The 23,998-nt window shown below is 36.3% G+C and overlaps 1 protein-coding gene across 27 annotated transcripts in view; it reads right to left on the bottom strand.

Annotated features, from left to right (window-relative positions):
• The window catches only part of RBM45 (RNA binding motif protein 45), a 41,078-nt gene that overhangs the window by 4,001 nt on the left and 13,079 nt on the right, over positions 1 to 23,998 (bottom strand). For 2 of the 27 annotated variants that reach the window (XR_007408561.1, XR_007408560.1), the window contains exons 7-13: positions 23,772 to 23,856; positions 23,407 to 23,570; positions 21,587 to 21,787; positions 18,662 to 18,707; positions 14,747 to 14,786; positions 8,493 to 8,679; positions 7,934 to 7,976 (exon numbers count right to left, since the gene is read on the bottom strand). Coding sequence is in view for 4 of the 27 variants with exons in the window: in XM_049106186.1 (XP_048962143.1) it covers positions 21,595 to 21,787; positions 23,407 to 23,570; positions 23,772 to 23,856 (442 nt within the window). In the remaining 23 variants the exon portion in view is untranslated. Of the gene's footprint in view, positions 1 to 4,553; positions 5,450 to 7,933; positions 7,977 to 8,449; positions 8,680 to 14,026; positions 14,200 to 14,746; positions 14,787 to 18,231; positions 18,485 to 18,661; positions 18,708 to 21,586; positions 21,788 to 23,406; positions 23,571 to 23,771; positions 23,857 to 23,998 lie in introns of those variants that run through there. The other 25 variants (XR_007408565.1, XR_007408564.1, XR_007408568.1 and 22 more) reach the window with 20 other exon arrangements.

Genomic DNA, 23,998 nt, shown 5'->3' with positions numbered 1-23,998 from the left:
ACAAAGAAAAAAAAATATTAAAGAATTCTCACTTGTTCTTCAGTGGGAGACTTGTAGAAGAAACAAAATTATGAATTACTGCCAATTTTTCAGTATAAGAATGGCATTGTTTTTTAGAGTCCTCATGTTTTAGAATACATACTGAAATATTTTTAAATGAAATATCAAAGATATTTTTGCTGATGGGAGTGGGTGAGGATATACTTCAGGGGACAGCAAACTTTTTTCTTTGGCTAAATCCTAGGAAATAAATATTTTAGGCTTTGCAGGCCACACAATCTCTGTTGTAACTACCAAACTCTGCTATTACAGCATGAAAACAGGCAGAGACTACATGTAAACAAAGAACATGGCTGTGTTCCAATATATTTTATTTACAGAAACAGGTGGTAGGCTGGATTTGCCCTGCGGGTCATAGTTTCTCAAGCCCTTGTATAAATGAAATAAGATTTATCATGATTAATAATTATGAAGCTGAGTCATGGGTACATAGGTAGGGGTCATTAAACTATTCTATGTATGTTATATATTTGAAATTTTCTGCAATAAATTATATACAGTAAAAAGTCAAAAAAACTAAAGAAGGGATAAAAATTTGTAGGGGCAGCCCCAGTGGCTCAGTGGTTTAGCGCTGCCTTTGGCCCAGGGCCTGATCCTGGAGACCCAGGATCAAGTCCCATGTCTGGCTCCCTGCAGGGATCCTGCTTCTCCCTCTGCCTGTGTCTCTCTCTGTGTGTGTCTCTCATGAATAAATAAATAAAAATCTTAAAAAAATTTGTATAAGGCACAGAGAATGGGATAACCAGGCTGTGATAAATATTTATATAATATTTAATACACACACGTGTAAGTAGTTTATCTTAATGATCAGATTTACTGGTAAGAATAGAGGGCTATTTCCTATTTTCCTTTTACATAATTAGTCTGATCATTTTTCTAAACGTACTGAATTTGAATATTTATGTCTGTCCTTTAAGAAACTGGTTATTTTTTATAATGGTCTAAATTTAGGCATACTAAGTACATCAAGAGACATTAAAACAGATTTTATATTTAAAAACCATCACAGAAATAAAAGAGAGCCTTCATATCGTATTCTACATCTCTAGGCGGCAATGCTGTTAATAGTTCAAGGTTCAAGCCTCCCCCTACTTCAAGTCCATGGCAGTGATACATATGAAAGAAAAAAATACACAGCTTAAAAAAAACAAAAGACACAACTTTGTTCAGTAAGATACAATATTTCTATGAGGTGGGAACAGAAAAGAAATGCAATGAAGAAATGGGGCTGGAGCCATGGGCCTGCTGGAAGATGTCATGAAGTAGGCAGAAGCAATTGAGAATCTGCATTCTCTCTTGGGGAGTAGAGAATAAAAGTGCCCTAGATGAGATGGAGATGAGGGACAGGTCTGCTGCCTAAAACGAGGTGCTGGGCTGGGTGATTCTAGCTTACTTCTGCTCCCTTATAAGGAAACTTTAAAAAGCTGCTGTTGGCTACTTCTTGGTGCTGTGGCTTGATTTCTTGGCATATGTTCAAAGTTTGAGCCAGTTACTTTTAGTTCTATTTTATAAAGTGGTATAAGAAAAAGGTAAGTTCGGGGGGAAGAAACCCTTGCCAACCTGCAAGAAGAATTTAGAGAAATTTAGAGTCCAGAACTTGGCAAATACGATTCCTTATCTCCAGCCAGTAAGGGAGTCTCAGGTTCAGCCTGAGGGGAAAACATTAAACTAAGGACACTGCTGTAACATCCTGCATTAAGACATCTGAAAGACAAACATTATATGTTCTCATTCACTTGGGGAATATAAATAATAGTGAAAGGGAATTAAGGGAAGGGAGAAGAAATGTGTGGGAAATATCAGAAAGGGAGACAGAACATAAAGACTCCTAACTCTGGGAAACGAACTAGGGGTGGTGGAAGGGGAGGAGGGTGGGGGGTGGGGGTGAATGGGTGATGGGCACTGTGGGGGGCACTTGACAGGATGAGCACTGGGTGTTATTCTGTATGTTGGTAAATTGAACACCAATAAAAAATAAATTTATTTTAAAAAAAAGACATCTGAAAGAATTAATGTGATGCTTGGTAGAGCCTCTCAATTGGACAGATAGGTTTCTAGAGAGCTTGAGGGCAGGGTCCCTCAGAAGCCTACTGGGTGAAAGTTCCTCATAATGAACTCTAGAATAAGAAGCATGTTCCAAAAAGAATCATAGGGTGGCTCTGTCAAAGAGAACTTACTGAAAACAAACACATAGAAAGTCTATGTTTTTGAGAGAGCTGTATTGATAAACCACCAGCTAAGACTAAAAGAGAATGAGACTGAGATATAAAAAGACCTTTGGGCCAAAAACTTTCTAGAGGCAGGAAGTAGCTGAGAAAGCTTCTTAGCATCAGAAGGGGCATATTGTCTAACTTCAGAAGTGACCAAGGAGGATGACAGAAAACTAAAGAATTCAACCTTTTGGGAAGGTGAAACCAAGAGCAGTAGAAAACAATGGATTGTAGACACTATTAGGGAGCAGAATTAGAGTCTTAATCAAGGAAAATTCTTTCTTCTCAGAATAGGGGTACCTTGCAACATTTTCCCCATGGTATTTTAGGAGTGAATGCTAATGCCTTTTCATCTCTCCCTTTTGACTAGGAGTTAACTGTAGTTATCTTACTATAGGTTCTAAGGAAAAAATATAGAGAAAAATATTAAAAGTTACTACCAAGGAGGAAAAAAAATAATTAAATATAAAGGAATGATAAAGAATTAAGCCAGTATCAGATTTCTAATTTGGAAATACAAATGATAGAACACAATGGTTGGGTGTCTGCCTTCAGCTCAGGGCCTGATCCTGGAAACCCGAGATTGAGTCCCACATCAGGCTCCCTGCATGGAGCTTGCTTCTTCCCCAGCCTGGGTCTCTGCCTCTCTCTCTCTGTCTCTCTCATGAATAAATAAATAAAATCTTAAAAAAAAAAAAAAGAGAGAGACTAAAAAAAATAATAGATCAATGAAGCCACAAGTTTGTCCTCTGAAAAGATAAACACAGTTGATAAACCTTTACCCAGACTCAAGAAGGAAAAAAAGAGAGGACTCAATTAAACAAAATCAGAAATGAGGAGAAATTATAGTTGACACCTTGGAAATGCAAAGGATTATAAGAGAATATTATGAAAAATTATTTGCCAACAAATTGGACAACCTAAAAGACATTGATAAATTGCTAGAAACATGTAACCTTCCAAAACTGAATAGGGAAGAAATAAAAATTTTGAACAGACTGATTATTAGCAATGAAACAGAATCAGTAATCAAAAAACTTCCAACAAACAGTAGTTCGGGACCAGACGGCTTCATAGGCAAATTCTCCCATTTAACCATCATCCTTGCACTGGGGCCATGTTAAACTTCTCTAGGTCATTCCACTTTTAGTGTATTAAACCATGCTTGCATCCCTGGAATAAATCCTACTTAATCATGGTAAATGATTTTTTAAAATGTATTGTTGGATTCAGTTCACTAATATTTTGTTGGGGATTTTGTGTCTATTCATAAGACATACTGGCCTGTTGGGGTTGTTTTGTTTTGTTTTGTGGTGTCTTTATCTGGTGTTGCTATCAGGATAATGCAGGCTTCATAGAATGAATTTGCAAGTTTTCCTTCATCTTCTTTTTTTTTTTTTTGAAATAGTTTGAGAATGTTTAGTAGGTGCTTGTTTTGGTAGCATCTAAAATAAACATAAGGTGTGATCCTGGAGATCCAGGATGGAGTCCCACATCGGGCTCCCTGCATGGATCCTGCTTCTCCCTCTGCCTGTGTCTCTGCCTCTCTCTCTCTCTCTCTCTCTCACTCTCATGAATAAATAAATATTTTTTAAAAAAGGAAAGAGTCACAACATAGAGAGTCCCAAATCTATAATAAACCTCACCCCAATTTTTAGCTGACTCCTTTGGCTGTACTTGTGCAAGACAGATTCCAAGGGGTCACAGTGAAAAACAACAGGTGGAAGGCTGAAAACTATGATAGAAATTTCAGCTATAGCCCACTGCAGAAGAGATGGAGCTGGAAATTTGGATCCAGATAGCTTATGTACCTTCTAAGACAAATATGAACAATCCTGGGGTGCCTGGGTGGCTCAGGTGGTTAAGCATCTGCCTTTGGCTCAGGTCATGATCTCTGGGTCCTATGATCAGCCCCACATATCAGGCTTCTTGCTCAGCAGGGGGTCTGCCTCTTTCTCTCAACCTTTCTCCCTCCTACTCCCACTTGTTCTCTCTCAAATAAATAAAATCTTTTAAAAATGAAGTCTTCAAAAGCAGATATAAAAATCTGGAGCCTCTACAATGATTTGTTCCCAATATCCTGTATACAATAGAACATTACTGGGATGCCTAAGTGGCTCAAAGGTCGAGTGTCTGCCTTCAGCTCAAGGTGTGATCCTGGTGTCCTGAGATCGAGTTTCACGTAGGGCTCCCAGAGGGAGCCTGCTTCTCCCTCTGCCTGTGTTTCTGTGTCTCTTATGAATAAATAAAAAATCTTAAAAAAAAAATTACTAAACACGTGGATGTTTATAGCAGCTTTATTCTGCAAGCTGAAAACAACCAAATGTCCATAAACAGGGGAATGGATAAATTCTAACAATGGACTACTGCTCAGACATGAAAAGGAATGAACCACGGATACACACAACAGCATGGATGTATCTTACAGACACGCTGAGGCTGGGAAACACAAGAGTACCTGTTTGTACGATTCCACATATGTGATGTTCTAGAAAAGGCAGAGCTACTTTTATGAAAACAATCAGAAATAGGATCATCTCTTGTGAGACTGATGGGAGAGGGGTGTGAGGGAACTCGCTGCTCCATTGGAAGGGTCCAGATCTTGAAGGAGGGTGGCTGTCAAGAACCGTGAAGGGTCTGAAGCTTTATCCTACTCACAGGACAGCACGTTGGCATGCCAGTCTTGTGGATGCTGGCAGAAGACGCTTCAGAGATGAAGAACTTTATTATCCACAGCACAATAAGCAGTTTGAGCATCATGTGAGCATTGGTTCCTCTAGTCCCCTAAGCCTTAAATCGGTAACAAAGGGGGTCCCAAATTGATGCTGTGTGTGTAGTAAGCTTCTATCAGAACTGAAGATCCTCAAGCTTTGGGAATCTAAATCTTTTATAAAGGGCAGTGTGCCTGCCCTTTGCTCTGGAAAAAGACATTATCCTTATTATGCTGGAGGGTACAACAAATCTGCCTTTTGCTTTAGAGGGGACACTATCTTCCAAGACAGTTCACTATAAAAACATTCCTGAAAAAAGAGTGCCTCTGCTTGCAAGACATACAGAAACAGTCTCCAACAGTGAATTACAAGAGTACGTGCATTTGTCAAAACTTATTGAATCTTCTACTCATTGCTTACACACTGTACTATAATTTTTCCCTCAAAAATAAAACAGAACAAAAAGACCTGGAAAACAAACAAAAAGAATTAGGTGTGCACAAATTAAGGGGGACAGTAAAAGGGGAATTCTTTTGTTTCGGTGAATCCTTTGGAAGAGGGAGGTTTGGGAGGAGTCAGTGTGGTGGACCTAGATGGCAGCTGAACCCACAGAACACTATTTCTTCAAACTACATAAGAATTAGGCTAATCTACGTAAGGGCAGGGAAGCTATTTTTTTCTTCTTCTTACCATCGTGTCCCCTGGCACTCCATACACAGGTGCTCAATACAGTTGTCAAGCTTGTGCAACCAAGGTCAAAAGGGAACCAATGCTTTTTCTGTCACCTGTATTCCTGGTCTCTTCTGCTCATCACTTCCTCTCATCTCAGGTATACTTTTCTCTCCACTCCACTCTCTCTCGAGGGGCCACACAATGGAATAAAATTCTCTCTCCATGACATGCTCCATTTTTATGACAAAGATTTTCTAGTTCATTCTTAAAGAACTGTGTTTAAATTTTTTATTTTATTTTATTTTTTTGTGCTTATAGTGTGTGAACTTAAGCAAAGGCATGGAGTATCCTGAGTGTATCAGCAACATTTCTTACTTGCTGTGTGTCATGGTGAAGTCATTTAACATCTTTGTGTCTCATAGTATTAATTCCCCAGAACTGTTAGAACTGCTAAATGGGACAATGCCTTAAAGTGCCTAGGACAGTACTGACTTGGTAAGAGTTCATTAGATGTTACCTGTTACTTTTATTTTTTTTTAATTTTTTATTTATTTATGATAGTCACAGAGAGAGAAAGAGAGGCAGAGACACAGGCAGAGGGAGAAGCAGGCTCCACACACCGGGAGCCCGACGTGGGATTCGATCCCGGGTCTCCAGGATCGCGCCCTGGGCCAAAGGCAGGTGCCAAACCGCTGCGCCACCCAGGGTTCCCCTGTTACCTGTTACTTTAAAATATCACTAAGATTTGTAAGTGGACTATGATTTAGCTACTAATACATATATAAAAGACAACAGACGTAAAATGGAAATTAACGTTAGAATCTCTAAAAATCAGCCTAGTCAAGTCAGCAGGGCCTCAATTTGAAGAGATGGCATCTGAACAATTACCAGGGTATTTATAGAAAATACAGATTTGTTTATGGCATCTCTGTAGTAAGAACCCTTACTATAGAGGACCCTTTATGTTGTAATCCAAATAAATAAACATTTTGTGCCTATGTATAAAGTGCACAGCTGGGTTTGAGGTTGCAAAAAAAAAAAAACAGGATTTGATCACAAATAGCTTTCAATCTCGTAGGGGATACAGTATCCTTTTTAGATTTAAAAAAACTTCACACATTCGCCAAGGAAAAACGGCAATAGTAAAAAGCAAACACACACATACATTGGCTTCTTTTCAAACTCACTCTAGCTTAAAAATTTATAAACCATACTATATGCAGTTTTGTAATACTGCTTGCCTTCACTAAATAGTAAGCATTATTCCCATGCTATCCCACAGTTTTGGAAGGATTTGTTGTTGCGTGATATTCAATTGGTGTGTATGAGTTTCTGAATTGTTACAGCTGTTGATATTTAGTGTACTGGTTAAGAATATGGTTTTCCGTGAAGTCTGTGCCCAAAGTGCAGCTTCCTCCTTCACTGGTTTGTGTGATCTTGGGCAAGTTACTTCATTTCTCAAAGCACCTTACCTTTCTTCTTCTTTTTTTAAAAAAATATTTTATTTATTTGACAGAGAGAGCGAGAGCGTGCGCGAGCAAGCACAAATGGGGGTTGGGGAGGATAGAGGGAGAAGCACACTCCTCACTGAGCAGAGAGCCCAATGTGGGACTTGATCCCAGGATCCTGGCATCATGACACTGGCTGAAGGGAGATGCTTAACTGACTGACCCACCTGCCCTCCCTTTTGTTAAAACAAGAACAACAGTACTTCATAGGTTTTGAGATATATGTAGAACAATTAGCTTGATACCTGACAAATAGTAAGGGCTCAATAAATCGAATTTTTTTTTTTTTAAGAAGCAGTTTTAAATATTTTGGTTCCCTCACCAATATCCATCCATACTTTTTCTCCATTTTACAGCAATCATGTAATTAGAGGGGAGGGTTGGACACTGATTCACTTACACACATTAGCCTAATCCCATTTCTCCAGCTAGTGATTGTATCAAGTAAACCAAATATGATCTGAAGTGTCCACGACATTTGCGCAATCACATGAATGGATAAGTTATCAACTTGCAGGTCTCATTATAGTCCTATGAAGATCAGTATTATAGTAATAATTTTTCTTCATGTGAACTCCTCTTTCATCAAAGGATAAACCCTATTAAGCATGGTAAATCGTTCTTTAAACATATTATTTGCACTAGTATCTTTAGATTTGTTTACCTCCATATTCATGGATAAACTAAGGATATATAAGCTTTCATTTTAATTGCTTTTAAAATTTTGGTATCAGAGTAATATTATTTATGCAAAATGGACGGGTGTACTCACCTTTTTCTTGCTGCATGGAAAAACTTAAAAATCACAGGAAAGTCTGGAAGAATGGATAAAGTGAACAGGGCTTATTTAAGAATCCACAATTCACTGATAACTGCTTCAATTTTTTCTTTGGTTATTGACCTGATTAGGTTTTCTTAATTATTATTGATTGGCTATTCTAAACTGCTGTACTTGACATTTTATAACAAATGTTTAAATAAAATATATAGTTGAGGATGGCGCTTAAGTCTCTTTCCATTACCTGTGTTATTTCTGATTTTCAATTTTAAAAAAATGCATGTTAGGTTGCCTTTTTACTTTTTTTTTCTCATTTACTTCTAATTAGTGTTTATTACTTTTGTTTCTAGTGTTACATGTTTAATTCATCCATTTCCCCTTTTTATGCAACAATCGCTATCAATTTGTCCTTTAGTATAGCTTTAAATATATCACCCTCCAGCTTTCTGCCATTTTGTTTTCAATTCTATTGCATCTTTTGACAAAATAATTTAGAAGAGGGCTTTAAAATTATTTTCCAGATGACTGTGCTTTTATTTTCTGGTTTTGTTACCTTGTGATCAAAGAACACAGCCTCTACAATTTCTGCCCTACAAAATGAACTTCAGGGGAATTATCAGGCTGTAGTGGTTGTTTTCAGCTTTTACAGTCCGCTCAGATGCTGATCCAACGTCCAGCAGATGGGCATCGAATGCTGAGCCATTTCATTCTTCTAAGATTGCTGAGGAGGCAGAGGGTGTCTAGGTTTGGAATAGAAAGTGGTAAGTGATTTCCTTGCAATTTGTCTTCAGGACAAAGAGGCTAAACAAACTTTAGGACAAGTTTGAGGGGTTGTTTTGTTTTTGAATCTTGCTGTAAATATTCTAAATCAGCTGATATGCAGAAGTCAAGAGATGTTTCTGGGTCCCCCACGCTGCCTGTTACTCAATATTGCTATCGATTTGTAAACTATTGCATTTGAGAAAAAAAAATTGTATCTTTTTTAAATAAATGGTATTTTTTTTCATTTTTATCTCCCTTTTACTTGGTTATGATAGTTCACAGAACACCTGTTAAAGGTCTCCACCATAATCTACACTATTTATTTATTAAAAAGATTTTAGTTATTTGAGAGAGAGCGAGCATATACAGAGGGGAGGGGCAGAGGGAGAGCAAAAAGCAGGCTTCTCATGGAGCAGGGAGCCCTATATGGGGCTCAATCCCAGGGTCCCAGAATCATGACCTGAGCCGAAGGTAGATGCCCGACTTACTGAGCCAAGCAGGTGCCCCTCTACACTTTTTAAAGGCTTTAGTATTTCTCCATTAAAAAAAAAAAAAGATTTTATTTATTTATTCATGAGACACACAGAGAAAGGCAGAGACATAGGCAGAGGGAGAAGCAGGACCCTGGGATCAAGCCCTGAGCCCAGGGCAGATGCTCAACCACTGAGTCACCCAGCCATCCATGTATTTCTCCAACACTGTATTATTCTGCATATAAACTGTAGAGTTTGTTGTCTTCACTACTAATTGTAATTTTAGTAGTGAATATGCTATTTATACTTTAATTGTACTCTGAAATACTTTAATATTAGCTGTTATGTGACAGACTTTGATTAAAGGTAAGTCTTCTGGAAGAAGCAATCATTTCATTCTGTTTTTAAAATTTAAACAGTTTTGATCTTTTTTTAAAAAAAGATTTTATTTATTCATGAGAGACACAGGGAGAGAGAGAGACAGAGACACAGGCAGAGGGAGAAGCAGGCTCCATGCAGGGAGCCCGATGTGGGACTCAATCCCAGGACTCCAGGATCACACCCTGGGCTGAGCCACCCAGGCATCCCAAACAGTTTGGATCCTAAGTGCTATTCTTATTTCTTTCAATTTTTGTCAAATAGGATTTCATTTTTGTCTTTTTCAAGCTCTGGACAGGAGGAATGTCTGCACGGCTCAATGGTCAAGTATCTGCCTTTGGCTCAGGACATGATCTCGGGGTCCTGGGATCAAGTCTTGCATCCGGCTCTGTGTGGAGAGCCTGCTTATCCCTCTGCCTATAACTCTGCCTCTTTTTTGTGTGTCTCTCATGAATAGATAAAATCTTTTTTTTTTAAGATTTATTTACTTAGAGAGAGAGAAAGAGAGAGTACAAGCAGGGGAACAGAGGGAAAGGGAGCAGCAAGCAGATTCCCCACTGGGCAGGGAGCCGGATGCGGGACTCAAAACCAAGACCTGGGATCATGACCCGAGTTGAAGGCAGATGACGCTTAACCATATGAGCCACCCAGGCACCCCATAAATAAAATCTTTAAAAAGAAAAGTATTTGGACAGGAGACATTGTTATTTATTTTATTAATCACCTTAACAGATTTCGAAAGATGCTTTTTTTTTTAAATAAGTAGGCTCCATGCCCAGCATGGAGCCCAATATTAGGCTTAAACTCACAACCCTGAGATCAAGACCTGAGTTGAGATCAAACTGGACCCTAAACTGACCAAGACACCCAGGCACCCTTTAAAAGATTCTTAAATTTACATTTAAATTCCAAAGTAAAAAACAGTTAAGCTTTAATTTTTTTTTTTTTTTTTAAACAGAAGCTAGAATTTTGCCCTTCATTTTACCTCCTAAGAAAAGACACTGTGATCCTTTCCTGGCCTTCATTAATTTAATCTGGGGTTAATAAATCCCATTTAAATTTTTTGAGATAAATCATTTAATAAATCTGCTTTAAATATAGTTACCTGCATTATCATAATAGTTTTACTGATTTCAATACTTACCAACTTTCTTTTCTTCTTAATTTTGGTTCATTTTGGTAATGCAGTGATTATTTTCAGGTATTTCTTTCTATAAAGGGCAAATAAGTAGTGTGGTGCAGATCACAGAATGTTTTTGTTACCTTCACATGTGGATGACTGGACACATTCTGAACTAGAAAACTGCTCTATTCCAGCTGGCATTAACGTGTAAAAGAGGATCTTCATGTAGACTACAGCCTTTTCCTTAGATGAAGATTCCTCCTATTAAAACTATATATTGTTTAATTTGTTTTCTTTGGGAACACCTATTGTTCAAAGGATAAATCTTTGTAACCAGCCTTTTAAATCTGTACCTTTTCTCACTAAATTCATCTGAAGGTGCTTTTTAAAGTTTATCTTCCACTCTGGTGCTTTTGGTTTATCGTAACATCTTTTAAGTTGCAGAATCCTTTAAAGGAAAGCTTATTACGCACAATATAGCACACTGAGGAAGGCAGCTCTGATCTCTGTTGGCTCAGGAGAACCTGCATACTTCTGAAAACCAGTTTGATATTCACCTTTCTTCATTTGGGGTTCGATTCTCCTTAGCACTATGACTATTTACTGTTTCTGACACAAATCTTAATTTGGCCTCTCCCTTTCTTGGCCCACTCTTACTCTTCTGCCCTCATTATCATAATGTTCTGTTGCACCAGGGTGGGAGCTGAAGCAGCTATTTTCTAATATTTCTTGCTATGCATGTGCTGGAAAAATAAAGCCCTTCATTCTAAATGCCTCAGGATATTTACTGTTCTTTTCTCATGCTGCAGAAGTGTCTGTCCCATTAGCCTCATGCTGATTTTGCTTAATTCACTAACAAAAACTTTAATTCAAGTGTAAGATAAATTTTTTAAAATGTGTAAACTATTTAGAGTACAACTCAAAAAGTTATCGCCACACTAGTGAAGAAAGGCAGGATTACCAGCACACCATCAGGCCCATTTCTGACTTCTCACTCCATTCTGCCTACAGGTATATTTTGCTTGTTTTTGAACAATTTTATAGCGGGAATCATACAGCACATTTTTTGTTGGCTTATCAACATCATGTTTATAAGATTCATCCAAATTGTTACATGTAGCAAGTTAGCTCACATCCTTGTCCTTGTTTGAGCAGTAGCTCACTCTATGCGTTCTGTTGGCACTGGAGTTGTTTCCACTTTGAGGTTATTATGAATAATGCTAAGAATATTCTTCTATATATGTTTGTGTACCCAAATGTTACCTTGGTTGGATACATGCTTAGATGTAGAATTACTGAGTTGAGGGTGAATGTATGTTTTAATGTTAGTAGGTTTCTGTCAAACATTTCCAAAATGGTTGGGCCAATTTACACTACCACCAGCACAGTTTATGAACAATAGCCAGTTCTTGTCTGCTCCACATTCTCATCAGCACTTGGTATTGTCGATATTTTAATTTTTGCTGTTAGTAACAGTGTAAGGGTATCTGACTATAGTTTTAATGTGCATTTCCTTAATGACTCATGTGGCTAAACATTTAATAGATTTAAAAATTAACTTATGTTACTTATTAAAGTAAAAAAGAATGTTTTAGTGTTTCTTTAAAAAAGATAAGGAATTTACCCAATTCTCCCTTCTTTTGCCCCAAAAAACAATACACAAACACACACACACACACACACACACACACACACACACACAAACTGTGATCCCTTCTCCGCCTTCTGTGTGAAATGCTGGTTCAAATCTCTTGTCCATTTAGTTTCTCATTTCTCAGTGAGGACAGGTTTAGCTAGACCAACTGGAGAAATGGCAGACTCTGAGGATTGCTTCAGCTCTTTTTCAATCCACTCAAGTGTGGATGCTTATCCAGCAGGTAGCCAGAAATGTTAAACCCATTTCATTTCTCCAAGGAAACCCAAGGAAGTCCATCAGATGTAGGCTTAGTGTAGACGAGCATAATAAATTTCCTTGCAGTAAGACCAAAGTTCTTAGTTTTGAAAAACAGTTAGAAAGAATATCTTTTCAAAAAGAATCTTGCTCTAAGTACTCTACATCTGCTAATAGGTAGAGGCTAAGAGATCTTTTTGGGTTGTTTTGCTGCTCTTGTCATTATTCTCCCCTTTTATGACTACCACTCCCTACCCCTGGGTGAATGCCAGCGGTGGTTCTCTGAGTTAAGGAAAAGCTCCAGGATAGTTACACCTTCAGTGCCACTAGTGAAGAATCCAGAAAGCCTCTTCTGATGGGACTCTTTAACAGCTGCCTCAAGTGTAAGTACAGCCTTCTTATACATAAGGTAATAAGCAATGTTAGATGATGGGAGCACTAAGGTGTCATCTTGCCTTACTAACAAAGTTACTTATGCAGAATTTGAATTCGCTATTAAAAAAAAATTATCCTTATGGCTTTACCTAGTAAGAATTCCTTTAGTTTCCACTATTTTTACCTAAGTCTCTATGAATAACATTATTATTTTTTTATTTGAATGTTTCATGGGTATTTTTGTAGAAAACTGGCATAGGAGTATTGCAGATGTTTGTTACTTATACTGCCTTTAACTTTTTTATTTTCTAGATGAAAAAACAGGTCCAAAAAGGCAATGCTGCTATCATGTATGAAACTTTGGGGGGAACTGAAGGTTAGCAATATCAGTATGATCTAGAAGACATGATACATTCCTATATTATAAGTAACTGAAAGCTATTAAGTAGAAGTACATTGCTAATCTTTCAGGATGACATAAAGGAAATCTACTTTCATTTTTTCTTCCTCCCACACTTTGAGTTACAGCAGTGAAGAAAGACTGGGCTAGGTAAAAAATGAGCCTATATCACAGTGCTTAGGATCTCCAAATTCAGGGTAAAAGTGAAAGGAAATAAGCCCTGCTAGGAGTTTCTGGTGTAAAGATTAAGCCAAGATAGTATCTAAATGGTAGATGGGCCCAGGCAGGAGTTTGTGATAGTAAAACAAAGATGTGTGCTACCTCCCCAAGTATGTTCTTTTTTTGCCACTGTTGGTCCAATTTTGGCATTGCCAATGCAGGTCAGCCAGTTCCAGTTTTCAGCAATCACTGCAGATTCTTCCTAAAGTCAGTCCTATAAGTAACAAATCATGATCTCCTTCTACACTGTCCCCCAAGCGTCACATTCTTAAGTTACTAATGTACTAATGTGAAAGAGGAAAGAAGTCTCTTGTGCCAAAGGATCAATGATATAAGAATGTAAAAACTATTTTCTAGTGCCAAAACACAATATAACAGACTTTGTCAAGGATGAAAGGAAAAAAAAATTAAATGATGTATTTTTGTATACCAGATCTTCCAGTAAATGAAGATGACTTTAATTAGATGACTTTAAAGTAGATGACTTTAATTCTTCTTTTAGCATTAAACGAAAAAAGAACAAGCCCCAAACCCTCTAAGAACTCTGTACTAATGAACGCTGTGACCTGTGTTTTACTGATGCTGAAAATTGATGATAATATATGAGCAAGAAAATCAGTTAGCAGCAACAGCATTCACCTACAAAATCAGGCAGGAAAATGAAAAGAGCATAGATTCATATGAGTTTCTGTGAGTATGCACTTTGGTTATCCGATTGTGCTCAACAATTTTTCCAATTTCTATAGGAAACAGTACTTGTTTTTTGATATGGGTCGAGTTTTGCATTTCAAATACAAATGATTTTCCTAAAACAGTCTCCTGATGTCCTCCCTTCGCCACTTCTGCAGCAATATTGTCAGAAAGGCGGTCTCCAGGGTTCTGCAATGGTTGTAGCCTTAGTTAGCTTGAAGGTTAGCTAGCTTACATGGACCTTGACATCTGGATATTGACTGCAATTCATCTAAGACAGTCATAGGGACTCCCTTTCCTGTGGTAGATAACCAGGCTAATGGATTTTCACAGGGCCTGGCAACTTTGTCAAAGTTTAGTATTAGGGACCTCCATATTCTACTGAGGACAAGTCTTTTCTACCTCAAATAAAGTCAAAACATGGTCATTATAATGAACGAACTGCAACTCCATATGTTACTAAATGTTTCTATCTGATCCCCTAGCAATACCATACCTTCAGTTCCCAGGATCCATGTGTCCTTGAGTTACTGTTTCTAGAAAAGGAAATAATGCAATCCATTTATTAGAATTCAGATATTAAAATGAAACTTATCTAATAAGGATGACCTTTATGTTTTCTCTCTTTACTGAAATCTTATATTTCAGTCAAGAGTTCAGTTTCATAGTTGCTATGATTTTAATAGAGCTTACCATCCACATATGGAAATAAATAAAATTTGCATGTGGCTATACCCCAGGATGAGAAGGCCATATATATATTTCATTTGTTCTTGACTTTACTGAGTTTTAGTTTTATGCAAATAATTAATAAGTTACTGAAAATTAAACTGTACCTATAAATGAAGAGATTTGCGGATGTACCAAAAAAGCATTCATTTTGTAAGAATATTCACTTTAGGATTCAAAAGCTGATGAAAATTCATTATAACTCATTTCAAGATAAATGTAAATAAAAAATAAAATTAGGTAGACACTGAGTGGCAAAAAAGCAAATTACCATCCTATACAAACATCAAAGTATATTTACTAACATGAAAAAGGTGGCCTGTCATCTTGCTATTTCTAAAACTGCTTGTGTTTCGCTTTCTTACTATAATTCATATTTACTGATACTAAAAGCAAATGCTTAATCGTAAAACGTGCTTAAGATAAAAAGACTTAGGAACTTCTCAATGTCTTACTTCTACAATAGTTCAATTTAAGGTCCAACATATGGACTCTCTTAAGGCCAGCATACTGCAAAGTCAATGCATTGACAACCCTATCAAAATCACTTAGGGAGAAGGGAGAAACTCAGCCCCAAATCTGCAGACTCAGTGTATCTGTATTTTAAACAGATTTTTGTGAACACTAAAGTTTAGAACCACTGCTTTAGACAATAACAAATCCTATCATTTCATGCTCAATGCCTTAAGTCATATTGGAATGCTACTGTTCATTGAGTGACGGTGTTTATCACCACCTAGTGGTAATATCTTTTATTTCTATTTTCTGTCTGTTCATTGATCTCATGTAGGTTCCAATTAAGAGAACAACATTCAGAGAATGTGAAAATTTTACAGTAATTTCCTTACAGAAAAGCTACAGTAATTAGCTTTTTATCTATGGTGGGATTAGAAAAGGATAAAAAAGAAAACCACACCACTACCATTGAATAGAAACAATATATACTGTGGAAGAATCTCTCCTAAAATACATTTGTTGTAGTATCAGTGCCCCGTTAGTAGTGTAGCTCTAAAAACACATTTCACAGTGCAAACTATGGTATTCTTTTGTAGATACAGAGGTGATGTATATTAGCATATCAAAGGTTCTAAGAAGTTTCATGACCAAAAAAAATCTGCAATAATAACATTTTCTAAATATATTTGACCATGAAAACTCCTTCCCTAAAGAACACTTACTGATTCCTCTCAAGACACTAGTATTTCAAGGAACAGAACTTAGGACATAAAGCTCTAGAAACAGCAAATCTGGTAACTGCTTTCAGCATCTGTGATCTACCATAAAAGACCTGACAATGACTTCACATGAAAGTTTTGATCAGGATTTTTTTTTTTGATGCTATTTATATTGGAACCACATATCTGAGAAATAAGTTTATTGATCTGAATTGTTTAACTTTTTCTTTTTTTCAAATTAAAGAAATACACACCTAATAAAAACCCCTCTATGCCAGCCATTTTAGTAACTGACATATGCAGAGCATCTAGGTGTCTATATGTTATGTTCTTATATCCAGAATGCATTTGAGAAGTAAACATTTAAGTGAAAAGATGAGCACTAGATTATTAGATGCTATTTTCTTAGGTTCTAAACCTCTTCATTTTAAGAAAAATGTGCCATTTTAGTTTTTAAAAATAAACTTTTAAGGTTCAACTACAAGCGACAACTGGGACACGCTGCTGGAAAACACAATAGAACGGTGCCATCATAAAAGCAGTGTTTTGTAGGCAGAGAATACAAATCACTGTAGAATTTACTATGAAGGAATCAAGGAGATAAATCTACCTAAGACACCTTACTGAAACCACAACTGTTTGCTGAAACTGGCTCTCTGACATTAAATGCAGAATGGAGAAATTGGGAATATTTCATCCAAATAGAAAATTTGGAGGGCAGGAGGGCATATGGTAGCTATCACCTGAAAGATTTAACTTCTTCTATATGGCACAGTGAAAAACTTAAAGACTAATAGGTAAAAAGTGTGGGGAAATCAGATTTTGTCAATTAGGAGGATAATCAAAGATGTAATGGCCTCAGCTATGCGTTAAAAGAGCTCCCTATTTTTACACCATTTAGATTAACCAGCTGCTAGATATATTTCTGGGGGGAATTCAAGCATTTCTTGAGTGGTACAGCCTGATAACCTGTAGGGCACAATTTGGTTCCAATCCGTGAAAATGGAACTATGTGCGCAATAAATGAGTGTAGGACGAATAAATCTACCTGTTGGTAATTAATCCTCAACTCTCTTCACTTAGGTTTTTCATTTTGAATGAGTACATTTACTTTCTTTTCAAAATATGCCCTTTGGTTCATAAAGATTCCATTCTCATTCACTAAGTCCTGCCTGGGAAGATGAGATTAGAAATTTTCTCATCTAAATTTACTAAATATTTTGATTCAAAAAAAGGATTTCAATTTTTCAATGGAGAGATGTCAAGCTGCAATACTCTATTATGCTCAGTGAATTTAATCTTTCATTATTTTTAGTTTAACTCAGGAGGTGAGAGGCATAATGAGGAGGTAATTCAGTGGTTTTCATAATTACATACCATTCATAATATCCTTAAGATGCTGAGTTTCTGATTTAGATATACCTTTTCTGATCCATATTATTTACCTTAACAGCGGCTAAAAATTTTTTCTTGGATTTTCAAAATACAAGCAGAGTAGGATCCCCAACTTTTAATATTTTTTTGAAATGACTATTCTATCATAATCTGTTCTGAAATTACTTGCATGTCACATTTTGCAGTGACCATTATATCCTGTATTTATAAGGGAAAATGTTCACCCTCCCGCCAAGCCACTGACATTTATTTAAACTTATTATCAACAACCTAAAACTTTTTATTACCTTTGCCCTATAATCTTCAAAGAACTTTGTAATCACCAACAAATTTTGGTAGAACTATAAAAATATAGTATAAAATATTTCTACTGATGTCTTTTGGCTCTTACCTCAGATTAAGTGTAAGTATGTAGCCAATCTGCATGTGTAGGTTTAGCAGCAATTTACCATATTTTATTGAATCTAAGATGCAACTGATTGAAGGAAGTACTTTTATTTTACATTCCATTAAGAAATGAAAATAGATTGTCAATTACATTATGGCACACCATCGATACCAAGATGTTTACAATTTCAGAAGTATAAAAATATGCATCTCAAAATCAATGAAATATGTCATTTAGTCAAATTAACACTGTCGATTATGTTTTATTCTCTTCTTTCACATAAATAAGGCATGATTTAGTCAAGCAAAGAAAACTTTATTTCTGCTACATATAACAACATATTGCTCTAAGAAACAACTATTAGTTTTAGCACTGACGTATGAATTCAAAAATACATGTCAACAATCCGTGCTCCCCAGACAAAACAATGTTGTGCACAGACTATAAGGTATATGAAAAAAAAAAGCTGTCAACTGTCCACAGGGAGTGCGTCCAGTCACATTTTCAGTCAGTCAGCTGAGGATTATGTCAGTATTTAGTCTTTGTTCTGTAGAAAGAACACAACAGAAGTATGAAAATCATCACCTGAAAGGAAACAGCTGTTGTATATATAGTATTCCTAAAATGTTAGGAATTTCCTTTATTTCAAAAATAAAGGAAAAAGAAGCAAGGTTATCTGCTTACTAAATCATAGATGCCCCCAAATAAACAAAACCAAACTTACTCAGAAGTATGATGCAAGCAGGTACTGAATTTCTGGAGGGAAAATGCTGTGAATTAATACAAAAATCAGGATACTCTGAAATACTAAAATTTTTAATCTCTTCAAATAGAAAGAGAAACCTAGTTTGTACAATAAACCCAGTTCAAAATAGAACTCAATTACTTTCAAAGTTATATTCTTAGACCGGTTTCTTTTCCTATTTCATCAATGTAGCTCACTTAACCCTTAGGCCTGTTTTTCAGAGACAAAAGAAACCAGCCTTTACGAATGGTGCCGATGTTCCTTGAAATCAAGGGAACAAGTAAAAAAATACTGCCCTTCTCAAAGAACTTCAATGGCCATTATCATGTAAAATTTGGGAAACTTTCATACTATTTTATTGAACTTTAAGACAACACATTTATTTAATATACCAGCAAAGGAGGAGAATCTCATGGAGTCCACAGTAAATAGAAAATCTACAGCAAAAATAAATCTAAAAACCATGCTGTAATTTAGTGGAAGACATTCAAAACCAATACAGCTAGTTTTGACTTACCATTTTCAGCTAACCTAAACCTACTTTATTTTTGCTCTGAATAGGTACAACGATTCAATAAAGGGAAAAAGGATAGATTTTGTGAATAGTCATTCTGAAGAATATGCACTTCCTCTAATGTAGGGAACAGGGATTAATGTACATCACTTTTCTAGGAGAAAACGTGGTATTATAAAGCTTCATTCTCACAGCACCAGCTGGCCACATTTTGTATCATTAAACTTTTAGTTTCTGACTATTTTGATAAGGTGACAACTCAAAGATTTCACTAAAATCACCAATGCAGGTTTCAGCTCACAGCTGCAAAACATTTATTTATTTATTTATTTATTTATTTATTTTTATATATTTATATATTTATTTAGATCTTATTTATTTATCATGAGAGAGACAGAGAGAGAGACAGAGGCATAGGCAGAGGGAGAAGCAGGCTCCATGCAGGAACCCGATGTGGGACTCGATCCCAGGACTCCAGGATCACGCACGCCCTGGGCCAAAGGCAGACGCTCAACTGCTGAGCCACCCAGGCGTCCCCATTATTTTATTTTATAAGGAATTCTGCTGATTCATTTTTTTCTTACTAGCCCTATTAAAAAAAAAAAATCAGCCTCAGAAAGGTGAAGAGATCTGCCCAATCATCCAAGCATCAGAACTAAAATTCCAAGCCAGATCTTCTGATTTTGAAGTTGAATATTTTTTTACTGTATAACCACTAGGAAAGGCTCAATCACAGGGGTAATTCATATATTTTCTCCATAAGAACTTAGAATTACTGTCCTTTCTTAAGGACAAAGGTTTTTTGAATAAAAGAATTGTTAGGTATATATCAAAATATTCATAGATACCAACACACACATTTTTGTGTGCTATTTTAGAAGATAGCTTGTCTAACCAGAATTCAAGTCTTAACATTCTATTTGTAAAAATGAAAAGACAGCTTTGTTTTAAGAAGGACTTGCTAATTCTTTTTCACTGGTATTTTAATAATTCTACATTGTATAGGGTAATGAGAATGAATTTTGTAATTAAAGAAAATATCGCAAGACATCTCTAAATTAGGATTATTCATAATGGCCCAATGGACCTTTCCTATCGCCAATTGCCTTCTAGAAGGAGAAACTAGTTACCTGACTTACTGTAATAGAAAAACGGTCATCAGCAGTAAGGGTTACGACAATTCACTCTGGTACTTGCTAGTCGCCATAAGTGGTCAGAAAGAAAACTAAGGTAAAAGAAATTTGCTTTCAAGTCAGTAACTTTAAGGTCAATCTAAAGTGCTTGCCAACCACTATCATTTTGGCCAACAGTGGAAGCTGGTGTATGTGGGAACAGGGAAACTGAAATTCAGTCCCTGAAACTCAGAATACATTTCCAGAATAAGAAAAGCAAAAGAGTTGAATACTTCTACTTTAAAGAATGTTTCCCTAAGGCATGGAGATGAGTCGGCTATCACAGAAAAAGAAATAAAAGTTTCATTTCTGGAAATGAAAAGAAAATGGAATTCATATTGCGTATGTACCATTATAACAGACAAGAGATTTTAGTAAACTGTCAGGGTTCCTTTTTAAATACATATACGCACAAGAGAATACTTTCTTTTTTTTAATATTTTTATTTATTTATTCATGAGAGAGAGAGAGAGAGGCAGAGACAGGCAGAGGGAGAAGCAGGATCCATGCAAGGAGCCTGATGTGGGACTTGATCCCAGGTCTCGAGGATCAGGCCCTGGGCTGAAGGCGGCTGCTAAACCGCTGAGCCACCTGGGCTGCCCAAGAGAATACTTTCTGAATATGTGGTTTTAATGCACAAACTCACAAATACAAGTCCAGATGAACACTAGTGTTTAGGTTCAAAAGGTCCATCGAGACATATTATTTGATACTGCTTTTTAAGCATTTCACTAGTGAGATGTCAAACACTCTTAATAGAGATTATTACAAATTACCTTAATTTATAACTCAAGATGTTAATCCTTCAAGTTAAAAATCTTTAGAACTATTTCAATTTTAAAGTTATGTAAGCAAAAATAAATAAATAAATAAAGTTATGTAAGCATATGGTAAAAAGTCCAATTCTTAACATTTAAGACATTCACAAACAAGAAAACCCATTATTTAATTTTCTACATTAAAATTTGATTTTACTTTGTAGAAGGGCAAAAACGTTTTCCTGGTAAACATGGTAAACATTCATTTTAAGTGTAAAAAGTTCAAGTTTAAAAAATATACTGTGAAATTAACTCAACCTATGGTTTTATTAGCTAAGTTTTAAGTCATAATGCTTTTAATTGACAACTTCCAAATCCCTAAAAAGAAACTTGATACATATTCCTCTTGCTATAATATTTAGCCAGTGTGTTTTTAAAATTTAGACTAAAAAGGGCTTACCTCAAGAATCAGTAAGTTCTCTGTCGTTTGTTAGATTCTTCTCTTGGGGAATCCGCCAGCATAACTTTAAGTCTGACTCCATTTAGGATCTTCCCATGTAAAGTAGTAATGGCATCATTGGCGCTTATTCTATCTGCATACTTGGCATACCCCACATTTTTTCCTGACACAAGGTAAACTTCAATCAGGTTACCAAAACGACTGAAACAAAGTGAAAAAAAAAAAAAAATCAAATGAAATGGATAAAAATACAACTGCTTAGGTCCAAAAACTGGGGTCCATTCTGGACTCCTTTTCCATTCCTCTCCCCACATTCAATCTTCAAGTCAATTTTCCTTCTCAAACACGTCCTCTATAAAGTTCTCTTCATTCTCAGGTCCCTTTCCTCATTCAGCCAGTCATTATCTTTTCCTCGGAATGCTCTACTATCCTCCTTGCTTGTTTCCTTGCTCTCTGGGCTTGTCCCTCTGTAATTTATTCCCTACCCTGTCTTTGTAGTGACCTTTCTAAAACAGATATGATCATTTCCTCCCTAAAAATCCCTTCCAGGGTAAGGACAAACTCCCTAACATAGCTTGTGGGCCTTTCCTGACATGAGCCTTTTCCTCTCCTGCCTCACCCTCCCTCTCCCAGTCTCTCAAATTCCATATTCTAACCATTTCCTTTCACATTCTCTCTTGTAGGAATAACCACCCACATGCCCTCCTTTCTACTCTAAGTTATTTTTATCTGTCAGGTCTCTCCATTATATATTGCTTCTTAGGTATTTCATAGCCTGAACATTCTTTTTCATGACACCAACCTCTAGTGATGTTTTCCTATTCACTTGTTTATCTCCTACATGAGACTAACCATCAGAGGACAAGGACTCTTGTTTAATATACATATTACAATTTCCCTTGCACTTAGCATGGTGACTGCCTGGCACAAAGGAAATGTTAAAGAAACAAACTACACAAATCAGTTAAATAGGGATCCCTGGGTGGCGCAGCGGTTTGGAGCCTGCCTTTGGCCCAGGGCGCGAATCTGGAGACCCGGGATCGAATCCCACATCGGGCTCCCGGTGCATGGAGCCTGCTTCTCCCTCTGCCTATGTCTCTGCCTCTCTCTTTTTCTCTCTCTGTATCATAAATAAATAAAAATTAAAAAAAAAAAACCAAATCAGTTAAATAAAAGTCAAAATATCTGAACTACTGATGTTTTGTGTAGCTCTTCAATGAGCTTCCTATTTTTTTTTAATTCACAAACACTGTTATGAGGCAAATAGGAAAAAGACTGAAAAGTTAAGATTAAAGGAGTTCTATTAAAAACACAAAAATAAGCAAGAGCTTTCCTTTTTCTAGATTTATTGTGTACTCTTCCTTACAATCAAGTAATTGTCTACTCTATATAATCCTTGAAGATCCAGCAGAGAGCTGACAAAATAGAAGATGTTTAATAAACTGTTCAGTTGAATTAAAACCACAAAGGAAATGATATGTAAAAAGAATTCTAGAGGATAGGTCTACACAGATGCATTTTCATCAAGAAACAAATGATTTGTCCATTTTATGCATGCAACTTTTTAAAACAATACTTTATGTTTTATGTCTTCAAAACAAAATAACAGGAAATTCTGTGTGGAGACTTAGAATACATAAATAATAAAGAAGAGAAGGAAATGATCATGCATTTTAAAAGATGATATAAATAAGGAATTTTTAAACTACAGAACAAATCATTCCTATCTGATAAGTACTGGATATAGGAAGTTTCAAGATTGTAAGAGGGCTTAAATAAACTATATTATAAAACAGAATTTTGTGGAATTGAAATCTTACCAGAATATATCCTCTAATACATCTAAAGGTAAAGGATGAGGATTAAACACGATAAAAAGTCTTTCTTTCACAGGAGTTTCAGGAGGGGCTTTTTTTTTGCATGATGGAAGTACAACATCTGTCTGGATTTGAGGCAACTGTGATCCAGAATTTCCTCCAAATTGCTGTTGAAGAGTTAGGTACAAAATAAGAAAAAGAAAAACTGCACTTAAGGATTTTAAGCCAAGAGGTAAAGAGATCTATATCATGGCTTCTATGTGATCTTGTACTGTAGCTCTGAAAATTTTCTTATAGGCTAATAAACAAAGGCCACATTTATATTATCCTACTGATGTCTTACAGAGGTTAAATTTTTGCCTACTTACCAGAAATTGCTGCTGACTTGGGTTATTCCACACCATTGATGCAAGCTGTGCCGCTACCATCTGCGTTGCCATTTTTCTAAGGAGACTAAAGATAAAAACTGGTAATTTACAGAAAACTTGAAATGTTCAGTCTCTTACCCACAACTTGTTTTATGTGACTTCCTCACCTAAGAGGTCGACTGGTTTCTATTCTTATTCTTCAAGTTATATCACATACACCCAAAGCC

The sequence above is a fragment of the Canis lupus genome, chromosome 36 (assembly GCF_003254725.2).
Source record: "Canis lupus dingo isolate Sandy chromosome 36, ASM325472v2, whole genome shotgun sequence".
NCBI lineage: Eukaryota > Metazoa > Chordata > Mammalia > Carnivora > Canidae > Canis > Canis lupus.
This window is presented reverse-complemented; position numbering and strand designations above follow the sequence as displayed.